Source organism: Erythrolamprus reginae, chromosome 2 (assembly GCF_031021105.1).
Source record: "Erythrolamprus reginae isolate rEryReg1 chromosome 2, rEryReg1.hap1, whole genome shotgun sequence".
Classification (NCBI taxonomy): domain Eukaryota; kingdom Metazoa; phylum Chordata; class Lepidosauria; order Squamata; family Dipsadidae; genus Erythrolamprus; species Erythrolamprus reginae.
This window is the reverse complement of record NC_091951.1, coordinates 114866946-114894941: the sequence shown is the minus strand read 5'-3', so window position 1 is coordinate 114894941 and position 27996 is coordinate 114866946. Positions and strand designations below refer to the sequence as shown.

Below are 27996 nucleotides of genomic sequence, written 5' to 3'. Positions count from 1 at the left end.
TTAAAGATGTCACGAAATGGGATTTAGTTTTATTGCATGACGTTGCATAAGAAAGTATATTATTGAAAACTGTAAGGCATCATGCAATTATTCATAAAGCTTATTCATTACTATCCTTGGAGGAGTCGTTATTCACTTTACATTTATAAAATTGGTTCTGAAAAAAATACTTAAAAATTTAACATGATGAGCATTAAATAGGACCGACAGGTCTGTACGGTTGAGCTGTTAAAAAGTGCATTCAAAAAACATATTGTATGGGAAAGCTAAAAACAAAAATGGGTGAGAACTGCAGACAACATATAAGTTAATCCAAAAAGAAGGTGGTTGTATAGGCCTAGAGACTAATGTTACAAGATCCAAACGGACAAACTTGCTTAAAATCTGTTTTCAGTCTTTACGCTTAAAATTTAACACAATTGATACAATAAAAAAAATACGCTTTTGTAACCAAAATCTATTAAGTTCAAGTTATGTACACTGATTGATCAGAACATGAACAGGTTTGGATAGTGTGTAGTAATGTGAATTTGGCATTAATCAATGTATTGTGCCATCCAGCGGAATCCTTCCCCATAACCTTGTCTCTTTAACACACTGCACATGAAAACTTCTAAGGGGCGAGTGTTCAATTCCTTCACTGAGACATTCCCCTGGAAATAAAAAAGAGGGTGCAGGTTCAGTCAAGAATTCTTGATGGAGATTTCTTTACAAGAAGACAATGACCAACAGTACTATTTGATAGTGCTGACCAACTTTAATTCTTGTAGCTTTTAAAATCTATTGTTCAACCGTACTTGGCCACTAAATAACATTCTATATTCTATGCATAGCTATTTCTGGACAGAAATACCGTATTTTTGGAGTATAAGATGCACCAGAGTATAAGATGCACCTTAGTTTTCAGGGAGGAAAATAGGGAAAAGGATCTGCTTACCAGATATTCATCTGGCTAGCATCCTTAACCTGGTCAACTTTATTTGGAGAGAGTAACAATGAAAGAGCTTGCAAGCCAGTAAGAGCTGGGAACATCATTCGGTGCAAGTAGAGCAATGGAAAAAACCTTGCAAAGACTTAGGGCTTGGAAAGCATTCTTTGCAGAGTAAGAGCTTGCAAGCTAGTAACATTGTTAACACCTAGTTAGGGCTGGAAAGAAACATTTGGAGCAAGTTAGACCAATAGAATTTTTTTTTAAAGACTTAAGGCTTGGAAAACATTCTTTGCAGAGAGTAACAATGAAAGAGCTTGCAAGCTGGTAAGAACTGGGAACATTGTTAGCACCTGGTTAGGGCTGGAAAGAAACATTCAAAGCAAATAGAGAAGGGAAAAAAACCTACAAAGACAGGTTTTGGAAAACATTCTTCACAGAGAGTAACAATGAAAGAACTTACAAGCTGGTAAGAGCCGGGAACATCGTTAGCACCTGGTTAGGGCTGGATAGAAACTTACTTGGAGCAAGTTAGAGCAATGAAAAGAAAACCTCTGCAAAGAGTTAGGGCTTGGAAAACATTCTTCGCAGAGAGAAACAATGAAAGAGTCTGCCAGGCAAGAACTAGGAAAGTCACTAGCAGCTAGTTAGGGCTGGAAAAAAGGCTACATTCAGAGTATAAAACACACTCAAATTATCAGCCTCTATTAGGGAGGAAAAGGGTGTATCTTATGCTCCAAAAAATACGGTAGTTTGGCTTAACTTTCTAGGTAGGCAATATGTAGTTTTACAATGGGGCAAAAAAGGAGAAATTTACTTTTATTGTAAATAACACAATTAGATTAGATTAGATTAGAAAAAAAATTCCAAAAAACTTGTTACAACAGGATTCCTGAAATATTATTAAACTCTACAGAAATATGGAATTGTTACAGAATTGTAGACAAACCAGAAGTAAAGTAGAGCTCAGAAGAAAAAATATGACTAGCACACTGAATCCCAGAGCTTAGTGTTATGGAAAAAGGCACATACCTTTCCTGTTGTCTGGCCATACAAACCAAACATTTCTCGTAACCTCTCTTCACTGATGGCTTCTGGTCTGTCAATCTTGTTGCCAAGAATTAGGATAGGCACATTAGCAATAGTTTCATCTGTCATTAATGCCTAAGAAGAAAGGAAGAAATTCGTATAATATTTCAGGTTTCATACAACATACAGTAGAAGGACATAAAACACAAAGAGAAACTTCTGAAGACCTTCTGAAGCAGTATTAGAAAATATCTATACTAACTGACTGCCAGATTTCTTGCACATTAAAATAAGAAAGAGTCATATACCCTATATACAAAATGGCTTTCTTTCATGTGATTCAACTTCATAGCATAAGGATAAAATATGATAAAATAAAGGCCCATCAATGGATTCCTATCTTCAAATTTTGGAATAGTATCAACCAAGCTAAGATTAAAGTTGATTCATAAAAAAATGTATTTAGGGTACATTGGACATCCCCTCCCAATGTATTTGAAAGGATGGACCATATTGGACATCAGATTTTCTAAAGATGTTAAAGATTCACAGATTTTCTAAAGATGTTAAAGATTCACTAACTCATATGACATGGTCGTGAGATCTTTAATACCATTTTAACTTCATTCATATTATAACATAATGACATGTATGTGATAACAAGTGGCAACTATATTAAAATTATGAGAGGGTAACTAGTTAGCAATCACAATTAAGATTTTGGGATTGGGATGATATTTCTTGGTCGGGCAGTAGGAAAAGCAAGTAGGATGCTTGGCTGCATAGCTAGAGGTATAACAAGCAGGAAGAGGGAGATTGTGATCCCCTAATATAGAGCGCTGGTGAGACCACATTTGGAATACTGTGTTCAGTTCTGGAGACCTCACCTACAAAAAGATATTGACAAAATTGAACGGGTCCAAAGACGGGCTACAAGAATGGTGGAAGGTCTTAAGCATAAAACGTATCAGGAAAGACTTAATGAACTCAATCTGTATAGTCTGCAGGACAGAAGGAAAAGGGGGGACATGATCGAAACATTTAAATATGTTAAAGGGTTAAATAATGTCCAGGATGGAAGTGTTTTTAATAGGAAAGTGAACACAAGAACAAGGGGATACAATCTGAAGTTAGTTGTGGGAAAGATCAAAAGCAACGTGAGAAAATATTATTTCACTGAAAGAGTAGTAGATCCCTGGAACAAACTTCCAGCAGACGTGGTTGGTAAATCCATAGTAACTGAATTTAAACATGCCTGGAATAAACATATAGCCATCCTAAGATAAAACACAGGAAATAGTATAAGGGCAGACTAGATGGACCATGAGGTCTTTTTCTGCCGTCAGTCTTCTATGTTTCTATGTTCTTTTCCAAAAATATTCACTTCATTTTGATGAAAATAATTTCTTTTAAAGTCTATTTATTTATGTTATGAAAAATGTTCTTCGATATTATCCTACAATGGCTTGCAAAGGGATGAAAAATTGATCTCACACTGCATATTACTTTCCAGTAATACTGTGATATAAGAAACATGGTGAAGCTTCCTCTAGAATAGGGGTGGTCCAACCTCTGGTCATGGACTGGCACCAGTCCAAGCATGCTAGCAACTGGGCCAGGCAAAGAAGCAAAGCTCTATCCTTGAAATGCAGGCAGCACGCAAAACCATGCCACCTCCAGTCCGTAGAAAAACATTTATCCACAAAATAGGTTCCTGGTGCCCTAAACATTGAGGGCCACTACACTAGAACATAGATATAGAATATACATTATGGGCCTTGATCATCTTCTGTTGATCAAATACATTCTTTGATAGGGAGAAGCAGCCTATCTAAGGACACAATTCTGATTGGGCAAATGGTGGACCACCTGGTTTATGATTTTTGATTGTTTTGACTTTACTAATTCAGATTTAAGGAACAGTAAAGGATAATAGTAACTGGTCTTTCCTGCAATGACATAACAGATCCACACAAATGTTGTATCGTAAATGTTCCCCACCCGCCCCCCACTAGTCGTCTCAATGTTAGTCTTTTCATCTGGATTTTGGCATGTGCTCCGAGTCTTCAGAGAGGGGCGGCATACAAATCTAATAAATTATTATTAATAATAATAAATAATAATAATAATAATAATAATAATAATAATTAATTAATTAATTAATTATAAATTAATATTAATATTATTGTTATATTAATATTAACAATAACAACAACAACAACAACAATAATAATAATATAAACTCACATCTAGTTCTTGCTTAGCTTCAGCCAATCTTTCATGATCCGCACAGTCCACCAGAAAGACAATGCCATTGATGGCAGGCAGATAGTTTTTCCAAACCCTGCGAGCTAATAAAAGAAGTTTAGTAAAAAGACTGCAGCAGGAAATTGCCTGTAACTCTTGTTACTCTATTCATCGATTCTACAGGTAGTCCTTGACCTATGATCATAATTGGGACTTTTTATTGCTAAGCAACTATTGGTTATTAAACGAATCAGGGCAGATTTCACAACCTTTTCTGCCACAGTTGTTAACCAAATCACTGGATTTCCTAAGTGATTCATGGGGTTGTTAAGAGAAACTGACTTCTCCCATTGACTTTACATGTTGGAAGCCAGCTGGGAAGTTTACATTATAAATACATGCCAGTTGTCACAATCATCGATCATGTAACCAGCGGTGGGCTACGAGCCGGAACGCTAAATTGCACTCGCCGCCACGGCTCGTAAGTTCTTGCGGGACCAGCGTGATTTTGCTACTGCAGCTGTGGAGGTAGCAAAATTGCACATGGAGCTGCAGGTGCGCTCGTGTTTCAGCATGCCCGGAAGCAAAAAAACCTCACCGAAACATGGGCACACCTGCGGCTCTGTGCGCGATTTTGCAGGTGCTGCAGCAGCAAAATCTCACTGGCCCCACAAAAACTTACAAGCTGCGGCAGCAAGCGCAATTTAGTGTTCTGGCTCGTAGCCCACTGCTGCGTGCAACCATTGTATGCCATTTTCAATGTCGTAACTTTGAACAGTCATTAAACAAATGAATGTAAGTCAAATGCTAACTGACAGTATCATTTCATTCGGTTGGATAAACCTTTAAAAAGGGCATTTGGATCTATGTGTGAAAAGGTTTTTGAAAGTGATATTTTTTTTGTGCTAGGTTTAAAACTGAAAACCGTATCATTTATATTGAGAAACACAGTTACTTGTGGATTTATTATTGAATTACCATGTAATATTAAGAACTTTTGAAAAAAATATTATTTATTTATTTATTATTTAGATTTGTATGCCGCCCCTCTCCGCAGACTCGGGGCGGCTCACAACAAGACACAACAAATCGTAACAAATCCAAATAAATTTAAATATTTAAAAAGTTTAAAAATAATAATAATAATAATAATAATTTATTAGATTTGTATGCCGCCCCTCTCCGAAGACTCCCAATATACTAACACACACACACACAAACATACCATGCATAAATTGTACATGCCCGGGGGAGGTGTTTTAGTTTCCCCATGCCTGACGGCAAAGGTGGGTTTTAAGGAGTTTACGGAAGGCAGGGAGAGTAGGGGCAGTTCAAATCTGTGGGGGAGTTGATTCCAGAGAGTCGGGGCCACCACAGAGAAGGCTCTTCCCCTGGGGCCCGCCAACCGACATTGTTTAGTTGATGGGACCCGGAGAAGGCCCACTCTGTGGGACCTAATCGGTCGCTGGGATTCGTGCGGCAGGAGGCGGTCTCGGAGATATTCTGGTCCAGTGCCATGAAGGGCTTTAAAGGTCATAACCAACACTTTGAATTGTGACCAGAAATTGATCGGCAGCCAATGCAGACTGCGGAGTGATGGCGAAACATGGGCATACCTAGGTAAGCCATGACTGCTCTCGCAGCTGCATTCTGCACGATCTGAAGTTTCCAAACACTTTTCAAAGGTAGCCCCATGTAGAGAGCATTACAGTAGTCGAACCTTGAGGTGATGAGGGCATGAGTGACTGGGAGCAATGAGTCCCGGTCCAGATAGGGCCGCAACTGGTGCACCAGGCGAACCTGGGCAAACGCCTCCCTCGCCACAGCTGAAAGATGGTTCTCTAAAGTGAGCTGTGGATTGAGGAGGACGCCCAAGTTGCGGACCCTCTCCGAGGGGGTCAATAATTCCCCCCCCCAGGGTAATGGACGGACAGATGGAATTGTCCTTGGGAGGCAAAACCCACAGCCACTCCGTCTTATCCGGGTTGAGTTTGAGTCTGTTGACACCCATCCAGGCCCCAACAGCCTCCAGACACCGGCACATCACTTCCGCTGCTTCGTTGACTGGACATGGGGTGGAGATGTAAAGCTGGGTATCATCAGCGTACTGATGATACCTCACCCCATGCCCTTGGATGATCTCACCCAGCGGTTTCATGTAGATATTAAATAGCAGGGGGGAGAGGACTGACCCCTGAGGCACCCCACAAGGGAGAGACCTCGGAGTCGACCTATGACCCTCCACTAACACTGACTGCGACCGACCGGAGAGGTAGGAGGAGAACCACTGAAGAACAGTGCCTCCCACTCCCAACCCCTCCAGCCGGTGCAGAAGGATACCATGTTCGATGGTATCGAAAGCCGCTGAGAGGTCAAGGAGCACCAGGACAGAGGATAAACCCCTGTCCCGGGCCCGCCAGAGATCATCCATCAACGCGACCAAATCAGTTTCCGTGCTGTAACCGGGCCTGAAACCCGACTGCTGGGGACCTAGATAATCGGCTTCTTCCAAGGACCGTTGGAGCTGGAGCGCCACCACCTTCTCAACAACCTTCCCCATAAAGGGAAGGTTGGAGACTGGGCGATAGTTATTAAGTACGGCTGGGTCCAGGGAAGGCTTCTTGAGGAGGGGGCGCACGAGCGCCTCTTTATAGAGTGTTGGAAAAACTCCCCTCCCCAAGGAAGCGTTGGTAATCACGTGGACCCAGCTCCATGTCACCTCCCTGCTGGCAGAGACCAACCAGGAGGGACACGGATCCAGTAAACAGGTGGCGGAACTCACAGATCCAATGGCCTTGTCCACTTCATCAGGTGTCACCAGATCAAACTCTTCCCAGACAGGTGGACAAGTACGTGCCCCAGTCACCTCGACTGACTCGTTGTCAGTCGACTCTGTTTTCCAATTGGAGTCGAGGTCGGCCTGGATCTGAGCGATTTTATCAGCGAAAAACGTGTTAAAATCCTCGGCACTGCTCTGCAAGGGCTCCCCAACTCCCCCCTGATTAAGAAGGGAGCGGGTCACCCTAAACAGAGCGGCCGGGCGGGATTCCGCTGATGCAATCAAGGCGGCATGGTACGCGCATCTTGCCGCCTTGAGCGCCACTTTGTAAGTCTTAATAAAAGCTCTTACAAGTGTTCGATCAGATTCAGATCTACTCTTCCTCCATCGCTTCTCTAGATGTCTCTTCTGGCGTTTCAACTCCCGGAGCTCCTCGTTGAACCATGGAGCTCTACGGGGTCTAGCGCCACGGAGAGGTCGCAAAGGCGCAATCCGGTCAAGAGCCTCCGCTGCAGCCTTGTTCCAGGCTTCCGCAAGAGACTCCGCCGAACTGTGGATGAGTGCCTCTGGAATAACCCCGAGCGCCGTCTGAAAGCCCTCTGGGTCAATCAGGTGTCTGGGGCGGAACATCTTAATTGGTTCCGCCTCCCTGCGGGGAAGGAATGGCGCCAGGAAGTCAAGAAAATGGTCTGACCATGACAAAGGCAATGCTTCTAAGCCCCTTAGTCTCAGACCATTACTCAATTGCTCGGAAAGGAATACCATGTCAGGTACGTGCCCTCTCTCGTGAGTTGGACCCTGAACTACTTGAGTCAGGTCCATGGCTGTCATGGTGGCCATGAACTCCTGTGCCAACCCAGAGGTTTCGCCGAGTGACGGTAGGTTGAAGTCCCCCATGACAATAAGTCCGAGGAACTCCACCGCCAACCCGGCTACCTCCTCGAGTAGCACAGGCAGGGCTTTTGACACGCAGCTGGGCGGCAGGTACGTGAGAAATAAGCCCACCTGAACCCCTAAGTCCAACTTCATCAAGAGTGACTCACAACCCGCAATTTCCGGAGCAATGAGTCTACATAGGCAAAAGCTCTCCCTGACTATAATAGCCACTCCTCCCCCCCTTCCCTGGGGTCGAGTTTGATGCCATATCTGAAACCCGGCTGGGCAAATTTCAGAGAGAGGAATACCTCCCTCTGGGCCCAGCCAGGTTTCAGTAATACATGCCAGGTCGGCCTCCTCATCCAGGATCAGATCCTGGATGAGGAGAGCTTTATTTACCACCGACCTGGCATTAAGCCGCAGCAACCTGAGCCCAGGGCCAGAGTTACACTCATCACCAGTACCCAAGATTGGGCTCACGGAGCCAGAACAAGGGATCGTTATTAAGTAACGATCCCTCGTTCCCCTGGAACGGCTAACTCCATGGCCCCCGCCATATCTGCCTCTCCCCAGCAACACTGGAATATTCCGGCCCTCTGCCACTCCAGAGATCGGTGCCCCTTCCCCTCCCGCCTCTCGAGCGTCAGGTGGGCCAAATCTGTCATTCATACTGTTACCATTCATCTCATCCATACCGTGACTCCACCCACCCCAGCCATCCCAATCATACCAGCCATTCAACTCATGCACACAGGTATATCTACCCCACTCATCCATTAATTTAGAAACCCCCCAATACTAAAAATAATTTCAATTAATAACAATTTAGAACACTAATAAATATATAAAATACAATTCCCAATTAATTAAATTAATTAAATATTAAAACAGATAAAACAGATAAAATATGCTGAAGTTGATTTTTTTTTAAAAAAATATCCAATAACTACAGGCAGTCCTTGACTTATGACCGCAATTGAGCCCAAAATATTAAGTGAGACATTTCTTAAGTGAGCTTTGCCCCACTTTGTGACCTTTCTTGCCACAGTTGTTAAGTGAATCACTGTAGTTGATAAGTTAGTAACCCTGTTGTTAAGTGAATCTGGCTTCCTCGTTGACTTTGCTTGTCAGAAAGCTGCAAAAGGGAATATTTTGACCTTTGTACTCATCAATAGTCATAAATATGAACCAGCTAGCAAGCATCTGAATTTTGATCACATGATCATGGAGATGGGCAAAGGTCATACCTGTGAAAAATGGTCATAAGTTACATTTTTCAATGCTGTTGTAACTTTGAATGGTCACTTAATGAACTGTTGTAAGTTGAGGACTACCTGTATTACTAAATCATCTTATAAAAAAGTTAAATAGCACAGCCTTTCAGGAGCAGGATTTCATATACTTTAGAAAACACCATTTTAAAAACACTGGATAACCAAAGTCAAAGCTGATAAATATATAAATACCTATCAAGAATGACAAAAGGATTAAGCTATCCTAATATTCATCAGCAGAGCAAATACTATAATAATTGGTCTTGTTTTATATGTAATAAAGCCAAAGATGGGCATGATTTTATCCTGTTAAAATCTTAAATCAATTGTAAATAATATTTTCTGTTATTATTAAAATAAAAAGGAATCACTGAAATTTGACTGGAAAGTGTTAGAACAATGAAGGTACATTGATACAACATGTAAGTTGTCTTCATCTATACAAAGGATACAAAGGCTTACACTTAGTACAGTGGTTTTCAACCTTTCTAATGCTGCGACCCTTAATATAGTTCCTTACATTGTGGTGACCCCCAACCATAAGTCTAGCACCAATTCTCCCAACAGAGCTTTAAAGTGATTGGCAGGAAGGTCAGTGGGACACTCCCACTGTAAAACGCCTGATTGGTCAGATTGTAAAAATATGTTCCAAGGCTCCAGAATAGAAGTTTTAATAGAAGCTTCTTAACACCATGGGAAATTTGTCTTTCCCCATGGTCTTACGCGACCTCTGTGAAATGGTCGTTTGACCCCCAAAGGGATCCCGACCCCCAGGTTGAGAACCACTGCCTTAGTATGTACATTTATTATGAGAAAAAAGCATCAGAACAATGTCTCCAGAACAAATTTAAAATCAAATACAATATTAAAAAGATTTAAAAGTTGTAGTATGATCATCCTGGAAAACAAGGATTAAACTAACATCATTTGGATACTGCAGTGAGGATTCTGCCTGTTTGCTTCTCTTACCTTGAGCATGTCCTCCCAGATCAAAAGTTGTAAACGTCATACCAGCAATTGTCAGCTCTTCAGATGCTATAGAAACATAAAATTATATATACAGTATTTTTAAAAAGAAGTATCTTTTAGTAAATTCTCCCCTTGAATTTCTGAAAGCAGCTAAGTACTGGGTTGGTTAATGGACTATGTCATTACAGGGCCAAATCAGAGCAAACTGGGTTAAAAAAAGACTGTTCCAACTCCTTCGTCGAGTTTTTTAGTGTTTGACTAATTTAAGTTTCTACATTTGTATAGTTCTTTTTTACTGTCATAAGATATTTTTGGGTGTTTATATAAGAAGTGGTGGCAAACATTTAATAAACCCGTACTTATTTGATTTCTTTCACACTTAAAATTTGTATTTGAAATTGTCATAAATAAAAATAACTTTTATTATAAGCAGTGAAAAGAGAGAAAGAAAAAAAGAGAGACAGAAAGAAAAAAGAAAGAAGGAAGGAAGGAAGGAAGGAAGAAAGAAAGGAAGGAAGAAAGAAAGAAAGAAAGAAAGAAAGAAAGAAAGAAAGAAAGAAAGAAACCTGCCATTACCCAAAAACTTTTCAGTGGCCTAAAAATTAACAAAGCTTACGTGAACTTTGAAGCAGCACTAAGTATACATCAAAACTAAAACAGAAACATTGACTTACTGGGATGTAATGTGGGGACATGTTGTCCCAGTCTGTCATCTTTAAGCATGTGCAAGAGAGTAGTTTTTCCAGCATTATCCAATCCGAGGAATACTAGTTTACCTGTTTTCTTGTATAATCCTGAAAAAGAATGAGACTGGTGAACAGGAATTAATTTTCTCAGCTCACACCAAAATGGTATAAGAAACCCTTTCGACAAAACCTAGCCATTCTGTAGAGCACCATGTGCTCCTAGAATTTAAAATCCAGGCACTGCGCTGGAAGATGCTTCTTAAAATGTGACAGGTGAATGCTGAAGCCTTCAAAAGCCAAAACGCCAACAATGTTTCTTCTAGTTCATGCTGATTATTTAAATCAGGGATGGGGAACTATGGCGCTTTTATGACTTGTGGACTCCAACTCCCTGAATTCCTGAGCCAACCATAAATAGACATGAAAATAAGCCTTAAAACAGTACTATTCAATGATTCTTTGAAGTAACAAGGAAAATGCAACAACACTTTAGTTTTTTGAGGACTCTACTGTTATCTCCGATTCAAATGGTTTTGGAAGTATAGGCCATCAATGTCTGGGCAGAGAGATCGGTCAAGAAAGCCTCTTTGAAGACAGGGTGATTGATTGAAGCTTCATCTTGTGTACATGTGTACACTAGCCATACATCAGTAAAAGGGCAAGACATTGATTACATTGGGGCAACTGCCCTATTAACTGTTTTTTTACCTTCAAATGTAGACACTGAAAGATAAAACCAGTTTATCTGGCAGTGTCTTTCCGAGACTCGTGTAGTGAGTCTGACCATCCAGCAAGCAGTAGCTACTTGCTAGCCATTATGTGATGGTTAGACTCAACTGCACAAGTCTCTGAAAAGCACTGCCAGATTTATAGGCTGCCACGCTACATCTCACATTATCTACCAGATATATTTTTGTCTCTCTCCATCACCCCACTCTTTAATCCAAGGGGTCCACTGTCAACTAAGTAAAATCATGCATTAAGCCTAAACATGATAAATGAATTGATACACCCCTGCCCCATAAATAAAATTATTTCATTGGGCTAAAGTTTGAGATATTGTTTTTATTTACCTGCCGTGTGTATCACCTGGATTCTCAAACTTTGCAATCTTGCACAGGCAAGCAGGAGCCAAAGACCAGAGTGACTTTTGACAACACTTAAGTTGTGCCTCTACAAACCTGGTCACATTTTTTTTTTTAAAAATGGCCAACTCCCTCTAATTTGGACATGGCTCCTTGGAGGATCACAAATCACCATTTGAGAACTCCTGTCTCAATCAGTTTACTAGTTACTCACAATGCAAAGGTAGGAAATAATATCCCTCATGATACTGTAACAGTTTTGTATGTCTGTGACTCACTTCATTGCAATTGTCAGGAGCAGGCTTATGTACTAATGAACCTAAAAATCTGAATACGGGGGTAAAAAGGAGAAGATTATTTGGCCAAAATAGCTGGCATGCCACATCAAAATGTAAAGAAAAATTAACCAGCAATGGGGATTAACATGATGGACTGTTGGCGGGTATAGATCAATGAATAATGGAAGAGGTTGGGGCATTCTTTGGAGAGAGAAGTATTTTTATTCTAACATAAAGGTTACATTCTGTTCTGTCTGATAGGCTCAAAAGCCAAATTGCCAAATGCTGTGTAGGTTAAAAGTAACACTGCAAATAGCTCAAACAATTAGCTTTACTTTTTCGTGTATTTTAATATTATTTACTGTAACTGGTGATAATTCTTTAGGTTGAGACAGAGAAAAGAATTGCAAGTGTTTTATGTGTGTATCCTTTAGCATGTCTAAATCAATAAATAGGAAATATCAGTCAATCTGCATCAACTAAATGAAGTTGTTTAACCACCACTGTGTAAAGAAAACAACCACAGAAAGAACCTTCCATGAATGTAAATTAGAACATTGACATGGAATTGTGGATTCCTTACCTAAAAATTGCAGTACACTACTGAAGCCACTGTAAATCCAGTCAAATATAAAGGACATTTCAAAACCTTATTGGATCTGAAAGAAAAGAAGAGTAATCAGAGGTATGGAAGGCATTTAAAATTTACCGAAACAGCACATGGGAAAAGGAAGAAAGGGTAAGGTGTATCTATGGGGTGAATCTGCTTTAACTGTTTTATTGTGAAACTACTAAAATGTGAACTGATTAAAATCTTAACTACTGTGCTTAAGAAGGAAGTATTTTTTTATGCTAGAAGAAAGGCCACATTCCAAAGAAAAATGCAGCTCAGTCTTCCCGTTGGTATTTCCCCAACAGCTTTCTCCAATGGGAGACTCACTGCCTAGATTTCTGACACGCGACATTGGGTGGAAGAGGGGCATGCTACCAACTCAGATCCAGAGAATAGCATCACATATATTTACACACACACACACACATTATATATAAACTATATATTATATAATATATATGTATTATATATAATATATAATTATACATTTATAATTATACATATGTTCTGAGTTCGGGTTTTGCCCCGTGTAATATTTTGCGTGTCTATGCGACGTTTCGGTGAAATCACATTCACCATCATCAGGCTGAAGTTGTAAGCTTTGTGCTGCTGTAAATATAGTTTGTTTGCAACTGCCATTTGTGCCTTATAAATAGTGGTGGGGGTGGATATTTGGTTGGAATGTAGCAAATAGATTGGGTGGCTATGTTTTAATGATTTGATTGGTTGGTGGAATCACATTTAGTTGAAGGATTGACATGGTGATGATTATAATATGTTTTTTTGTTTAGGGCTGGTTTCCAAATTTCTGGTAGGCGGGACGTGTCATCATACAGAGGGGGTGTTTTTCTATCTCTAGGGCTTCCATGATTATTCTTTTATATACGTGTTCTGTTTTGGAGAGTAATTTAGTTTTTTCGAAGTCAATTTCATGTCCTGTTTTTTTAATGTGCTGGAAAAAGGAGGAAGTTTTTTCTCCTTTTTTGACTTCATTTTTATGTTCTGCAAACTATATTTACAGCAGCACGAAGCTTACAACTTCAGCCTGATGATGGTGAATGTGATTTCACCGAAACGTTGCATAGACACTCAAAATATTACATGGGGCAAAACCCGAACTCAGAACAATCTACATACATATACCCGTGAAAATCTACGAAAATATATATATATATATATATATATATATATATATATATATATATATATATATATATATATATATATATATAATATAAACTATATATCTATTCATTTTCTGTCAGTTTATGTAATCATAAACTCACAGAGAATGAAGACTTACCCACAACAGCATTATGAGGTCATGACTAAAGGTATCTATAGTTCAAATGTGATTTTTTTTCTTCAACTGCACAGGAAGTGGCTGTCAAATATGATTACTTGACTCATTATAACTCATAAGCCATAGAAGGATCTCAGAAAAGTAACTAATAAAAAACTTATTTTAATATAAAACAGCAGGGTCTTAAAAATGATTTTGAAGCAGTGGGCAAAAAAGGCACTAGATACATTGAATGTTTTAAGTAGAAAGCTGCAAACTTACTGAAAATACATTTGTTGAAAATTTATTACAACATTATTATTATATTAATTTATTATATTATTACTTTAATATTCTAAACCTGTCAGTTTACACAGTCTAAAGTAAGGACAAAGCATCTCCTTTAAGCAACTAGAACTATAAATATTATTTAGGAGTTTTATCTGTTAAAGTTATTTTCTACAGTACACAATGATTCTTATTTACTGGCCAATTACTGTTGTCATTTTCCTATACGTATATGTAGATTGGACAAATGTCATACAAATTATTGGAAGATTGTGAAGCTTAAGCACAGAATCATAGCAGTCTCTTTTCTTCCTAGAACACAGAACACTGCCAAGACACACATACAAACAACAGCCCAAGATTATAACAAAGCAAAGAGGAGAAAATCAGAATGTGTGTATCCAGTCTTAAAGACAATTATTTTTGTGAATGCCAACTGAAGATGTCACTATCAAACTGAATTGCTGGGGGGAAATTACAGTAGTTTATTATCATCATTGCTTTATCTGTAGAAGCTGATTCCAAGTGATACAAAGGTGTCTTTTGAAAAGAAAATACTGTGTATATGTTAGCCTTTTTTTCTTTTTAAAATACACTTTTACTTTTTAATGTCTTATTGTTGTGTTTCTTTTATTCTTTTGTCCTTTTTAAAATATTTTGGTGTTTTGTATTTTAACCTATTTTGAATAAACTAAAAACTTCAGGTGTGTGTGTGTGTAATTCAAAGGTTTACAACCGAAGGCTCTTCATACCTAAATCCAATGCTGTTATACCTGCCACCAATTAAGATAAAATCTGCTTCCTTCTAGATAAAATGTTCTGTAATTTGCTCAGAATCAGGTTACAACGGGAAAATCTATCTGCTTGACCAAACAACTAGATGGCCCTTGATCAGTCGTGTCCCCCCTCCCCCCTTCTCCCCCCCCCTCCCCGGCCCTCAGTGACAGAACAGTTTCTGGTCCAACTTTGGATTAAACTACTTTTAAGAAGGTCAAGGAGATGCCAGTGATTTTAAATGGTGAAGACAATTCCATGAGACAAAAATAATACAGGCAGCCCTGTACTAGTCACAAAAGTTACAAAGGCAACAAAAACAGAGACTTATGACCCTTTTTCACATTTTCAATCATTAGAGCATCTCCATGGTTCACATGATGAAAATTTGGGCGCTTGGCAGCTGGCATTCATTTACAATAATTGCAGTGTCCTGGTGCCTTGTGATCAATTTTCTGCAACCACCTGACAAGCAAACTCAATGGGGAAGCCAGATTCACTTAACTAACTGTGTTACTAACTTAACTTCTGTGATTTACTGAAGAATTGTGGCAAGGAAGGTCATAAAATCAGGCAAAACTCACTTAACAACTGTCTCACTTAGCAAGAAAAATTTTCAATTACAATTGTGCTGTAAATTAACGACTACCTGTAGCATCTATCTAGGGCTTTTTCATTTGAAGCAAAGAGAGTTAACATGATAGAAAGATATAAAATTATGCATGGTATGGAAAATATGGATGGAAGCAAGTTTTTTCTGGCAACATTAGGACTCATTGAAACTAAAAATGTTGAGAATTCAAGACTGAAAAAAAATGTTTTATATAATGTATGGTTAAAATGGGATTCACTGCTTCTTTTACTCAAATTTACAGCTAATGGTTTTGATAATAGATAGTATACCTAAATACCAGCTATTGGATAACAACATTAGGGGAGCACTTAGAATATTCCTGGTTGGCTTTTACACCTAATGTTGGATTAGATAGGCATGTGGACTTGACCAGGAAAGCCCTTTCCGTGATTTCAAAGCTGAAGGCATCAATCCACTCCAAAGAACTTCAAATAACCTCAGCCTTGCTATTAAACCTTGTAAAACTTAAAAGCTTACATTATTAGCCATACTGTACTAGCTTCTGACTTTCTTTTTTTATCTATTTCAGACCGTTTAAACTCATCAATGACTACAAAGCTTTTACTACAGCAAAAGGTTAGTCCTCCATCCCTACCTGTAGCATCCAATGATACAGAATGAGAAGTTTATTTATTTACATGTATTTCTACACTACCCACTGAGACTCCAGATGGTTTACAAAAATGTGAAACGTGTCATAAGAAAAATGTATCTGGCATACTGAAATCTAAGTATAATATGTCCCCAGCATTTTAATGATCTACTAATTTGCTTACTTTATCAAAGAATGAAATAAGATTGGTTTAGCATGATCTATTTTTAAAACCCTTACTGGCTACAGGTTATATCTTTGTTTCTAGATGTTCACAGATCTGTTTTTTAATTATCTTTTCAGGATCTTCCCAGGTATTGATGTTAGGCTGATTGCTCTGAAATTTCTTGAGTCTGTTTCCCCCTCCCCTCTTTCTTGAAGATGGGAACCATATTAGCCCTTTTCCAATCGTTATGTATTTCCCGGTGCTCCAGGATTTTTTAAAGATATGGTACAATGGTTCTGGGATAACATCTGCCTTCTCCTTCAGAACTCTGGGATGCAATCTGTCAAGTCCTGGTGATTTATATTCATCAAGATCAGATAGGTGTTCTCTTATCATTTTATTACTTATTTTATTTTTTATTTCTAATCTTTTTTTTTACAATAGGTTTTTGGTACATTGTGTTAGTTTCTTTTTGCATGAAGACTGATTTCTCCCTATTACCTGTATTTAACTTCCTTGCCATTTTCTCTCATTAGTGGCCCAACTCTTTCCTTGACTTTTTTTCTTGTTATTACTAGGTTGAAAGAAACTTTTAAAAATTATCTTTCAATTTGTTGTAATTCTTTGCTCATTCTGAGCCTTTGCTTTCCTGACTTCATCTTTGCAGATTCTGACTATCTGCTGATATTCTGCCCTAGTTATATGTCCCTCTTTCCATTTTTTGTAGTTGTTCTTTTTGTCTTTTGTCTTATCAGAGGGATCTTTATGCAACCATACTAGTTTCTTCTTGAATGTCTTGTTTTCCTTTTTCAATGGTATTGTGCTAGACTGGGTTTTTTATTATTGCATTTTTCAAAGTTTCCCACACTTCTTGAGTTGTTTTCCCCTTTAAAATTTTCATCCATGAAATCTTTCCTAGGCTTTCTATGAGTTTGTTAAAATCAGCTCTTTTAAAGTTTAAGACACTGGTTAGATTATGTTCTATTGCTTGTGTTTACATTTTGTTTGCTTGTCTGTCTGTCTGTCTGTCTGTCTGTCTGTCTGTCTGTCTGTCTGTCTATCTATCTATCTATCTATCTATCTATCTATCTATCTATCTATCTATCTATCTATTTATTGGATTTATATGCCACCCCTCTCCGAGGACTTGGGATGGCTCACAACATATCAGAAACAATATTACAAATATATCTAAAAATCCAATTAATACGGCTAAAAAGACCTTAAAAAACTCTAATATAATTTTAAAAATATTGAATTCCAGTATGATATGGTCACTTTCATCCAAGGTTCGGCCAGCTTGAACTCCCTCTATCATTTCTCTATTAGTAAGAATTAGGTCTAGTATAGCTTTTCTTCTAGTTCCCTCCTCTACCTTTTGGATGACAAAGTTGTCAGTTAGGTTGGTTAAGAATCTGTTTTCTGTCCATTTGCTGCAGAATTTGTCTCCCAGGTGATATCAGGGTAAAGTTAAAGTTTCCTATTGCTACTGTGATATGCTTCTTAAATACATCTGTTAACTGGTTGGCAAAAGATTCATCTATTCCTTCTGATTAGTTGGGTAACCTATGACATACACCTATGACAATGTCACTCTTTTTTCATTTTATATAGACGGGTTTTTATCTTTGATCATGTACATTTCTGTAAATATGTAGCGATCTCTTACATATAATGCAACTTTTCCTCCTCTTTTTGTAGATCTATTTCTTTTGAACAATTTGCATCCATCCATCAGTACATTCCAGTCACAGGTTTCATCCCACCAGGTCTCTGTAATGGCAACTATATCATACCTACCTCGTGTACTATTGCTTGAACCCTGTTTGTTCCCCAAGCATTGAGCATCTGAATATAAGCATTTAAGACTTTTATGCCTCCCCATAGGTACGTTTCCTGCATCTCCTACTTATTTGAGGTTTTTTTCTCATCATTCCCTATCTCATTACAGTAGTACCTCGTGATACGAACCCCTCGTGATACGAACTTTTCGAGATACGAACCCGGGGTTCGGAAATTTTTTGCCTCTTCTTACGAACTTTTTTCGCCTTACGAACCCGTTGCCGTGAACGCCGAACCCAGAGGTTCGGCAAAAGTTCGGGTTCAGGTGGCCGCTGAGAAGCGCCACTGCCCGGCTGTCACCTTCCAAAACAACCGGGGGACTTCTTGGTGTTCTCCAGAATACCAAACCCAGAAGTTCAGCAAATGTTCGGGTTTGGCGTTCGAGTTTGGGAGAACCCCGAGAAGCGCCGCTGCCCGGCTGTCACCTTCACAGAAGAGCCGTGGAGCTGTCAGCCAGTCGGGAGCCTCAAAAGGAGGTGGGGAATCCCAATAAGGAATTCCATGGGCGGAGCTTTGACATCACGGAGACGTCCTTCCTAGCCGGCCGAAACGTGGACTCCAGGAAGGACGTCTTCGTGACATCAAAGCTCCGCCAGCCTTTTTAAATTTTCTCATTCTTGTGAGATGCAGCCCATTCCTTGCCAAGAGTCCTTCTTGTAGATAATGCAGTCCATGATCCATGAAACCAAAGTTCTCTTGGCGACACCATCCCTTTAGCTAACGGTTTATTTCTATAATTCTTTTCTCCCTCAATAGGTGTTGACCTTTCATTGGGAGTACTGATGAAAACACTACTTGTGCTCCTAGCTCCTTAACATTATTGCCTGTCATTATTAGGTTTTATTCTGTCAGTATTAGAAAAAAACAGACATCACAAATATATTTCATTGTAACCTCCCTGTTAAATATTAGTAATCTAGAAGCATCAACAACTTTAAAACAAGTCTTCTTTATGTTTGTATCTGTACTACAGATGAGCTTAATAACGACTATCGTTTGAGATTACACATTCTGCAAAATAACTACGAAACACGTAAAGAGTGCATAAAAATCTAATTGTTTCTCCTTGGTTTTAAATGGGAAATCTATCATATAAAGTTCAACAAGTAAACATATAATGGATACCACGTTTCCTCCAAAATAAGACATCCGCTGATAATCCCAATTGGGCTTTTGAGCACATGCACTAAAATAAGACTCCCAATAATCCCCCGAAACTATTTAAATTCATGTGCAGCCAGGCCCCACCATTTCATCTGTCCCCACATGAGGTGAGGAGGCGAGGCAGAAGGAGGGAGGGGAGGGAGAAACATTCCCCATGTACCCCACTCACCTCCCGTAACAACAGCTCCCGCCACCATGCCCCTTTTGTACACTGATGGCATCGCAAAAATAGCAGCAGGCCCAGAGACACACCTCACACCCCACTCCAACACTCAGCAACAGGGGCAATCAAAGGTGGGAATTACTTGGGCATTCTTGGCACTTGCTCGCCCCATTCATCTATCCTTCTTGCCTACTCCTGTGAGCATTTCCCTCTAGACTTGCTGCACTCAAGTAATGGCACAAACCCATCGCTCTTTTCCTCTCAGCCATCGCTTCAGCACGTACCCAAAGCCCATGCCCACCTGGTTCCCTTTGTTCCCCAACTTTCCCTGTCCACACCCACGTCCTCGTTGTCCTGTGTCTGCCTCTTTATCGAGGGGGTTGGCAGGTGAGATGGGGCTGGGGAGAAGCGAGATGCACGTCTTACCTGACTTCAGCTCCGTTGCGTGTCTCGCGGTTGTGTGCGGGGAAACAAGTTTTTGGGTAAAAAAAAAACTTCTTGCGAGTTCGATCAAACTTCTTGATCTCGCAAGAAGGTTTTTTTTTAATCCGAAATAATAATGCCCCTTCCCCAAAAATAAGGCCAGGCTCTTATTTTGGGGTTCAAAAAAAATATAAGACAAAGTCTAATTTTCAGGGAAACACAGTACTGTATTAGAAATTGTACTGTCTGCTTTGGGTGCAATAAGCTTATGGCATGATCCTCTATTTTCTCAGGAGTTCCTTCCTGACTTTAATAGGATTATTTCCATGCAAATATGCAAAGGATTATGCTGTAAAACATGAAGTTGAACTTCCAAAATTTTATTGAAGATATCTGATAAAATTAAGGAATACAATTATCACATGAACTCTTGGTTACACAACACCATGTGTAAGGCCTATCACTTACATGTCTGAAAAGCAAAGGTCAAGAACAAGCAAACACAGCAGTACATACACGTCATCTGATTTATTTATTGCTTGAACAAAATACCATCCAGAAAAAGCTTAGAGGAGGCTTAGGAAATCTATCTTCTCAAGTAACATACAAATCAGTGCAGAGAGCATGAAGCAAAATAACTACTCAGATTTCAGAAGTGAAAACAGCATCCTAAAACCTAGTCATATTCAATTAAAGAGAACATTTTAGGTTAAGCCCCAAAGTCATCTTCTTTTTTAAAACTATATTGGAAAAATCATGCTAATGTAAAGATACTGTAGAACAAGGACAGGCAAAATGGCATCCGATTCTTCTGATTTCTTTTATAGTCCCTCTCCCCAAATCATCTGCTTGAAGTCTGGCAGAATAAAAACTTAATGAAAAAAGATTTCCCACTTATTTTTGGTGGGGAATGAAATAACATGTATTATGATATGAGAAGGCAAAGCCCCCCTCTCTAACAACCTCTATAAATCTGTTTTAATTCCATTCTCCAATGAAAGAAAGGGGGGATGTTGACAATTCTACTGCTTAGGAGTTGTTATTTGTCACCACAGTATCTATTTTGGCTTTCACTGGAAACTGTAAGAAGAATGATAGATGGTAATGTTGATGATGATCGTTCAATTATAAAAGATTGCCCATCCCTGTTGTGGAAAGTAAAATGATTTTTTTCCAATTCTAAGAACAAATACTGTATGTTCAATGGGAAAAATATACATTAAGAAGTTTGAAATGTTGTAAATATACAAAGCCCCTTTAGGGCTCTTTAGCTTTAAACTTTCACTTGGGAGCTGCTGCGGCAAGAACTATACTCAGGCAAGTAACTGTGGAGACTGAGTTCCTACCCTGTTGTAGTCACTCCAAAATGCAGGCTCCCCTTCTTTTGCTTAGTAATGAAAACTGTGGAAGGAAAGAGAAAACTCGCTACCTCTTTTTTGTTAATCCAAAACTGGCTATTAAATTTTCTAACTTTCTTTACAAGGCTGGATTAAAATTCAAGGGTCGTTTTGCAATTAGGGACTACTGTATATACAAGCAAGATAAGGGAGTCTGTTTTTAAAAACTATGTACAGTACTTGGATTAATAAAGTTTAACTAAAAGGGATGGGAGAAAAATACAATCATGCAAAAAAAAAACCCACAACCCACCCACTACCATCACCCCAGGAATACCCAACGTTTGCAGTGAATATAAATGAACTGCAATAAAAATTAAAATATTTTTTTTGATTATCCAAGCATTTTTGGGTTAACAAAGAAGCATGGTCAAACTTAGGTTTCCCCTGAGCCATGGAAGTTCCCTGAATTACTTTAAGGTAATCACTCTCTCTCATTCAAATTATCTCACAGAATTGTGGTTGATGGGATGGGGGAAACCTGGCAAACTGTTTTGGATACCATCTTGAACTCCCGGAGAAAAATCAGGATATATACGTAGCAAATAACTAAAATCAATAAATTAGATTTCATTCTGCATCTTTCACATGTACTTCAGTCATTGTAAAGCTAGAGTGAAGAAGGCATGAAGACTTTGAAAAATGTCAGCAGCAGGATGCAATATCTGGTTCATAAAATATATTAAAGGAATGTTCCATACTTGGATTCTTGGAATTGATTTCCAGACATCTTTACTATTTTATCATTTGCTACATTTTATCAGACCAGTTTTTATGCTTCTTGGCCTGATTAAAAATTCCAGAGAACTCCAAAATGTACATTCCTGTATTTAATAGTGAAAAAGTACTTAATAAAATATAGCTTCATTTACTGTCATATAGTACAACCTCTGGTCACAAATGCTTCCAATCATGACCAAATCAGGTTCCCATGAAAAAATTTACAATTCCCCCCCCTTCCCCGCCATTTTTTTTGTAAGCGCCAAATTTCCAAAATTAGGTTCAGGTCACAAACAAATCAGGTTGCGACCAAAGTTATGGAACAAATTAAGATCATGACCAGAAGTTCTACTGTAATAACTGTTTGTGCTAAGTGATAATATTGTTTGGTTAGTTTTGATTTAGTGTGTTCTGTGTTCCCAACCCTTGCTGTTCTTTAACAAAAAAATTTCAAACAAACCATGGCTTAGTGATTTAGTAAGCTACCAGATAAGTTAATATACAACTTGACTGCACTTTAGTCATTGACCCTGGAATTCTGTCATTTTAGTCCACCAATCACCTAGAAACAACTTGGCAAATGGAAGTTTAAAGTCTACTATGTGACTGCAAAAATCATATCAACTCTAGTCAACTTAGACTTAACTTAATCTCAATATTTCCAAGAATTGCCCATGTTTTATTATAAGACAACTGGTTTTCTTTTCAGTAAATTACAAGTAAAGCAGAATAAAGATTTCTTCATCTTGTTAGCAAAACAATATCTGATTCTGACTTTCTCCTGAGAAAACGTACAACTATAAAACTCATACATATTTCAAATTGTTATAAAAAATTTCCATCTTCACAAATGAATATTCAAATAGTAATTCCTTTAACTGTAAATTCTTACATCTCTGATTTTACAATACAACTTGAACACAACCAGCAATATGCTATGCAAGTTACCATATAGGCTGTGTTCTACTCCTGTTGAATAGAATGTCCACGTTTTTGCTTCAAAAGATTTAAAGAAAATAACATACAAGTAGCAGGGTGTTACAGTATATGTATAGATTATTTACATGTTTATTAAACTCTGATCTTTTAAAACTAGTTTGTTGAAATAACCAAACAAGCTAAACCAATGGCTGGGTTCATATAGCACACTTAGCCAGAACTGGAATTGCCTTGAAGGAGAGATGGGTGGCATAGAAATTTAATAAATAAATAAATAAACTAAGCAGTCCCATTCTTAATTAAAATTCAGGATTAATGTTGTGTAACATTTTGCATTTCATAAACTTGTGTTCTGACATAATAGAAATATATAATACAAAATACTAAAAATGATGCTATTGCAATCAGACCAGATCCTAACAATCCCCTGATAAGGCTTTCAGGATGTTTTCCAGTTATGAACATCTCCTTCAGGGCCCTCAGGGCCCTAAGCCAACCAACAAACCCAGGTTTTAATACCCTTCCGAAAGCCAAAAGTAAGGAGAAAGTTCTCAATCCCGGTAGTAGAATGTTCTACAATGATGGGACATGTGGTCCCTTCTACTCATTCACTACTTGCAGCACACAGATGTTAAACAAACTAAAAAACATTCTATACAATCTGAAGAGATACAAAAGCGATTATGCACCAATTCTGCATTTAGAAGCATATGGAAGGTTTTACAAGTCACAAACTTCGTTTTGCTCTAGGCACAGAACAAAATTATTGGCTGTATCTATAGAAAACATCCTGGAACACAAGTTTCACACAGTCCAATAAAGAGTATGCATTACATTTTAATCCATCCAAAATAATAGGTGGTGGGATCCGAATGAATTCAGTGGTATCAGTTTGTTTTCCACAGTCATTTGACTGTGCTATCAAGTTAGATGAAACAGATCAGGAATTTTAGAGCACATGTTGTAATCTAAGCCCTGCTTAAATTCATTAATAGTTTGAGCAATCAGAGGGCTAAGGACACCCTGGGAGCAATATTGCAATTGCTTGACTGCCTTGGTTAGTCATTTCAGGAGGGTCATCTTTGCCCTGACCTTTTAACACAACCACATGCATACCTACTTCTAATCATTCATTTAAATTGCATTACTCTACTTCCAAAATTGAAACTTTTTTTTTGCCATAGTCAACTTCATGCATCTACACTTCAGAACAATTTGTATTGCAACAATTGAAAAATTATGATTTCAGCATTCTCGTGATTGATATCAGAAGCCTCCTGCGAGAAAAGATGCAATTGTTCTGTAAAGTAAGGACACTAAGGAACTAAGGACACTAAAAATAATTTAACACAGTGATAGAAACATTATTTTTATTTAAGTAAGGTTAATTTAAACTTTTGGAGCTGATATACTTGAATTTAACCCAGGGGAATCTTGTGCAGAAAATACAGTTGGTAACAATTTGCCATTCATACCTCCTTGAGGTTTATAAGTTCTACAAGAAACCTGATGCCCAACATATAATTTAACAAAAGTTTTACACGGTTGTGTCTTCCATAATCTAATCTATATCACTTACAAAATCTCTAAAACAGAATGTATGCATTTATACTCATGATTCTTGACAAGACATGTACTCTGAGAGCATCTGCACCAAAGACAAATTCCTTGTGTGTCCAATCATACTTGGCCAATAAAGAATTCTATTCTATTCTATTTTAAAAGATATAACATGTCCATATTCTGTATATCAGAGTCCACATAAGTATTATCATATCAGAATATCAAAGCAATGCTCTTTCAGGATTAATATATAGTTATGAAAGTTTGATACTGAGAAAGAGAAAAGCTACAGAGATGTCTGCAACCTACACACAATAAATCAGAATAATGATTTGGAAAGCTGTCCTATTTTGGATTTACAAAAGAGACAAGTTAAATTACTGAAACTGTTCCTGAAAATAGACAAAAAGAAAATGATAAGAAATCAACTTATGGAAATTTCAATGGAATAAAAAATATGCTATTAAAACATAAACAGAATAACTATGAAATTAATAGATATGTTTTTAAAATTAGCCTTCTGGCTTTGTCCTGTACTAAAAGGCTGTACATATTTTTCATTTTTACACTACACATGTAAGCTTGCAATTCTTCTATTTTTTCTGAAATTACTATTACTACTAGGCTCATACTCAATCCATCAATAAATCAACACTTATTCATTGCTGATATACCTACAAAGGGATGAGTCAACTTAATTTTGATTAGAGAGATGAAACATGATGTGAAGAAACAACTCTGTATTAGGCAATCTTGGATATCCATACTCACTTCAAAATGAGTAATAGAAGCCTTGTTTCAAGAAATGTCTATCCTGAGACTAACAGCTGGTGTTGGAAAAACATTTTAGTCATATGTGTTAACACTTCAATAGGTTTGTTTTTTAAAATATATACATAGTCTTCGGAGAGGGGCAGCATACAAATCTAATACATAATAATAATAATTAGTATTTTTGAGCTGAGCAGCCTACAGGTTTATTAGAAATAAGTATTACATAAAGGAAGGCAAGTTTTCCCAAATAATTCCCTGAGAATGTAATAGGAAAAGTTTTTAGACGTACACAATAATTGTAAGGGAGGCAGGATATACTAGTCATGAAATAGAAGATGTTTGACAGGGAGAACCTCTTCTTTCTATGAAGGTTCTCCCCATAAATGAAGACACTGGAAAATCACAATCCTCTGTGGTTGAAGAGGAATGTGACAAAGGTGGGACTAACCTGTTGACTGTAGAAGGTTAAACAGTCCGAAGTTTATTCACTTGGAAACAAAAGCCACCAAATGCAATGATTCCTAGTACATTAAGGTTGCTTAAGTCTGTTGTATTCTCAGTCCAGGACTGAGACCTCTAACAACTTGTTTGCAAAGAGAAGAAAAACCAATCCAGTACATCAAAGATTTCTTCTCTACTTATCCTCGTCCATAATAAATAGAGCTAAATACATACATTTCCAGCATAGCAGCAGCATTATTCATAGTTGGGTGTAACTGGATTCAATGCAATTTCCTTTACTCTGTGAGTAGTTAGGAGTTTGTATGTAAGAGAATGATTTGTGTGGATACGTGTATATATAAATGCAGATATGTGTCAAAGCACTTATTTTGGAGGGGGGGGGGAGTGAGGGAGTTTCCAGAATTGTTTTGAGGGAAAACTGGCAACTTAGTTAACAAGTAAGGAAAACTGGGCTCTGAATACAAATTTAGGTGTATTTACAGCTTTCCCCCCTATCTAATCCTTTTTTTGAAGGGAGTACAAGATTGCCTTACATTTGGAGTTTTCCCCTTTTTTGTGTCACTGCAATTTGATGTGCTTTACCTCCAGGTACCCAGTTTTAGAAACATAATTCAATTTATAATGTATACTTTGGGTGTCTGCTTTCTTTGACAGAAAAAGCTAAAATCCTAAACCAAACTTCGTTGTTTAAGTGGTTTCAATTATTACTCAGTCAAAAGCAGTATTATTCCTAAATTGAGGGATTGGATTTGAATTGCTAATGGAGTCTGGGGAAAGAAAGTGTAAAAGATTGTATACTTGCTCTTCTAAATAGTACTCCCAAACTGCTTGAAAAATCCAGTTCCATTGTACTAGCCTTCCATAAGCCGGGAAGCAATTATAGTTTTCAAACAACTCACATTCCTCTCAAGGGTATCTGTTGTTTGCTTCATAGCAGTGGAAGCTCATGAGTATTAAGTTTATTACTTAATAATTATCAACCAGAAGAAATTGCTAACAGGCATTTTAAATTATGCTTTTAATGAGGATGTGAATATACATTTGCCAATTTGGGCAGCTTGTCTGTTACCACCTTCCAAACTTCGGGTATGTGCCATGAAGGCTCTGAGCAAATAGCTTTGAAATTTTGCCCCTAAATGAGCATTATCGCTGCCTACCTCAAGTGGCTGCTTGTAAGACAGAAACTGACAAGCATTCAGCACATAATCTGTACTATAACAGTGACTCACAATGAGAGGTATATGTACCAACACACAGGTCAAATCTCCAACCTAGTTTCACCTTTGATCACTTTTTGTACTGACTCACTCTGTGACAACAGGGCAGCTCACTTAATCTCTGGCTTCCGCGCTATAGTAGGGTGCCCATTTGCTTAGGGAAGGTTATAAACAAAGCGAATATTAATGGGGCCACATCGGTATCCCACTTATATACGCGCACCCTCACACACATGCAGACGTGTACAGCACACAATAAAGTAATGGGGGGGTTTGAGAGTTATGGGATCGACGAGGGGAAATTCGACTAATGTGAAATACAAGGATCGCGGCCGGTAGGAGGGGGGGGGAATGAGAGGGGCAACCAAATCTTAAGAAAACAAGAGACGCTAGTAAAGGCAAAGGCCAAGAAGAAGCCTTGAAAAGACGAGGGATGCGTGCAAGTCAAAAGGAGACTGGGGCGGAGGGGGGAGGGAGAGATAATACAGCAGAAAGGCAGATGAGAAGGATCGGGATCCACGGGAATCAAGAGAAAGGGAGAAAATCCAGAAGGCCCCCCCCTCCCTCCCGCCCCAGTCCGATGCCAACCGCTTCCTGCCAAGCCGAAAAGAGCCACTCACCCGTGTGTGCAGAGCCTGGGATTCGCACCCTTCATCCACAGCTACCGACACAGCAGCCTGGAGGCCTCCCCTCTCCTCTGCTCTGCTTCTCCTCCGCTCCGCCCCTCCACGGCTCCTTCCTTCCTTCCTTCCGGGCCGTGTGGGCGAACCGGTCACCCGGCTCACGCTTGCTATCTGACACGCGCGGAAGATCGGGATCCCCCCTCCCCTTC

General features: G+C 38.6%; 1 protein-coding gene across 1 annotated transcript; it reads right to left on the bottom strand.

Moving 5' to 3' along the window:
• Positions 1-27996, bottom strand: SAR1B (secretion associated Ras related GTPase 1B). Its single transcript, XM_070739235.1, has 7 exons — positions 27785-27996; positions 12735-12810; positions 10777-10896; positions 10103-10168; positions 4205-4308; positions 1961-2092; positions 1-653 (listed from the first exon to the last, which is right to left on the bottom strand). Exons 2-7 carry the CDS (start codon positions 12790-12792, stop codon positions 537-539), a joined length of 597 nt encoding a protein of 198 aa, XP_070595336.1. The 5' UTR covers positions 12793-12810; positions 27785-27996; the 3' UTR covers positions 1-536.

Coding starts and splice junctions, on each gene's coding strand:
- SAR1B (XM_070739235.1), bottom strand. CDS start 12,792: ATGTCCTTTATATTTGACTGGATTTACAGTGGCTTCAGTAGTGTACTG. Junction 4,309..10,102: donor TCTGGGAGGACATGCTCAAG/GTAAGAGAAGCA, acceptor TTCTTTTATTAG/CTCGCAGGGTTTGGAAAAAC. Junction 654..1,960: donor ATGGCCAGACAACAGGAAAG/GTATGTGCCTTT, acceptor TTTTATTTCCAG/GGGAATGTCTCAGTGAAGGA.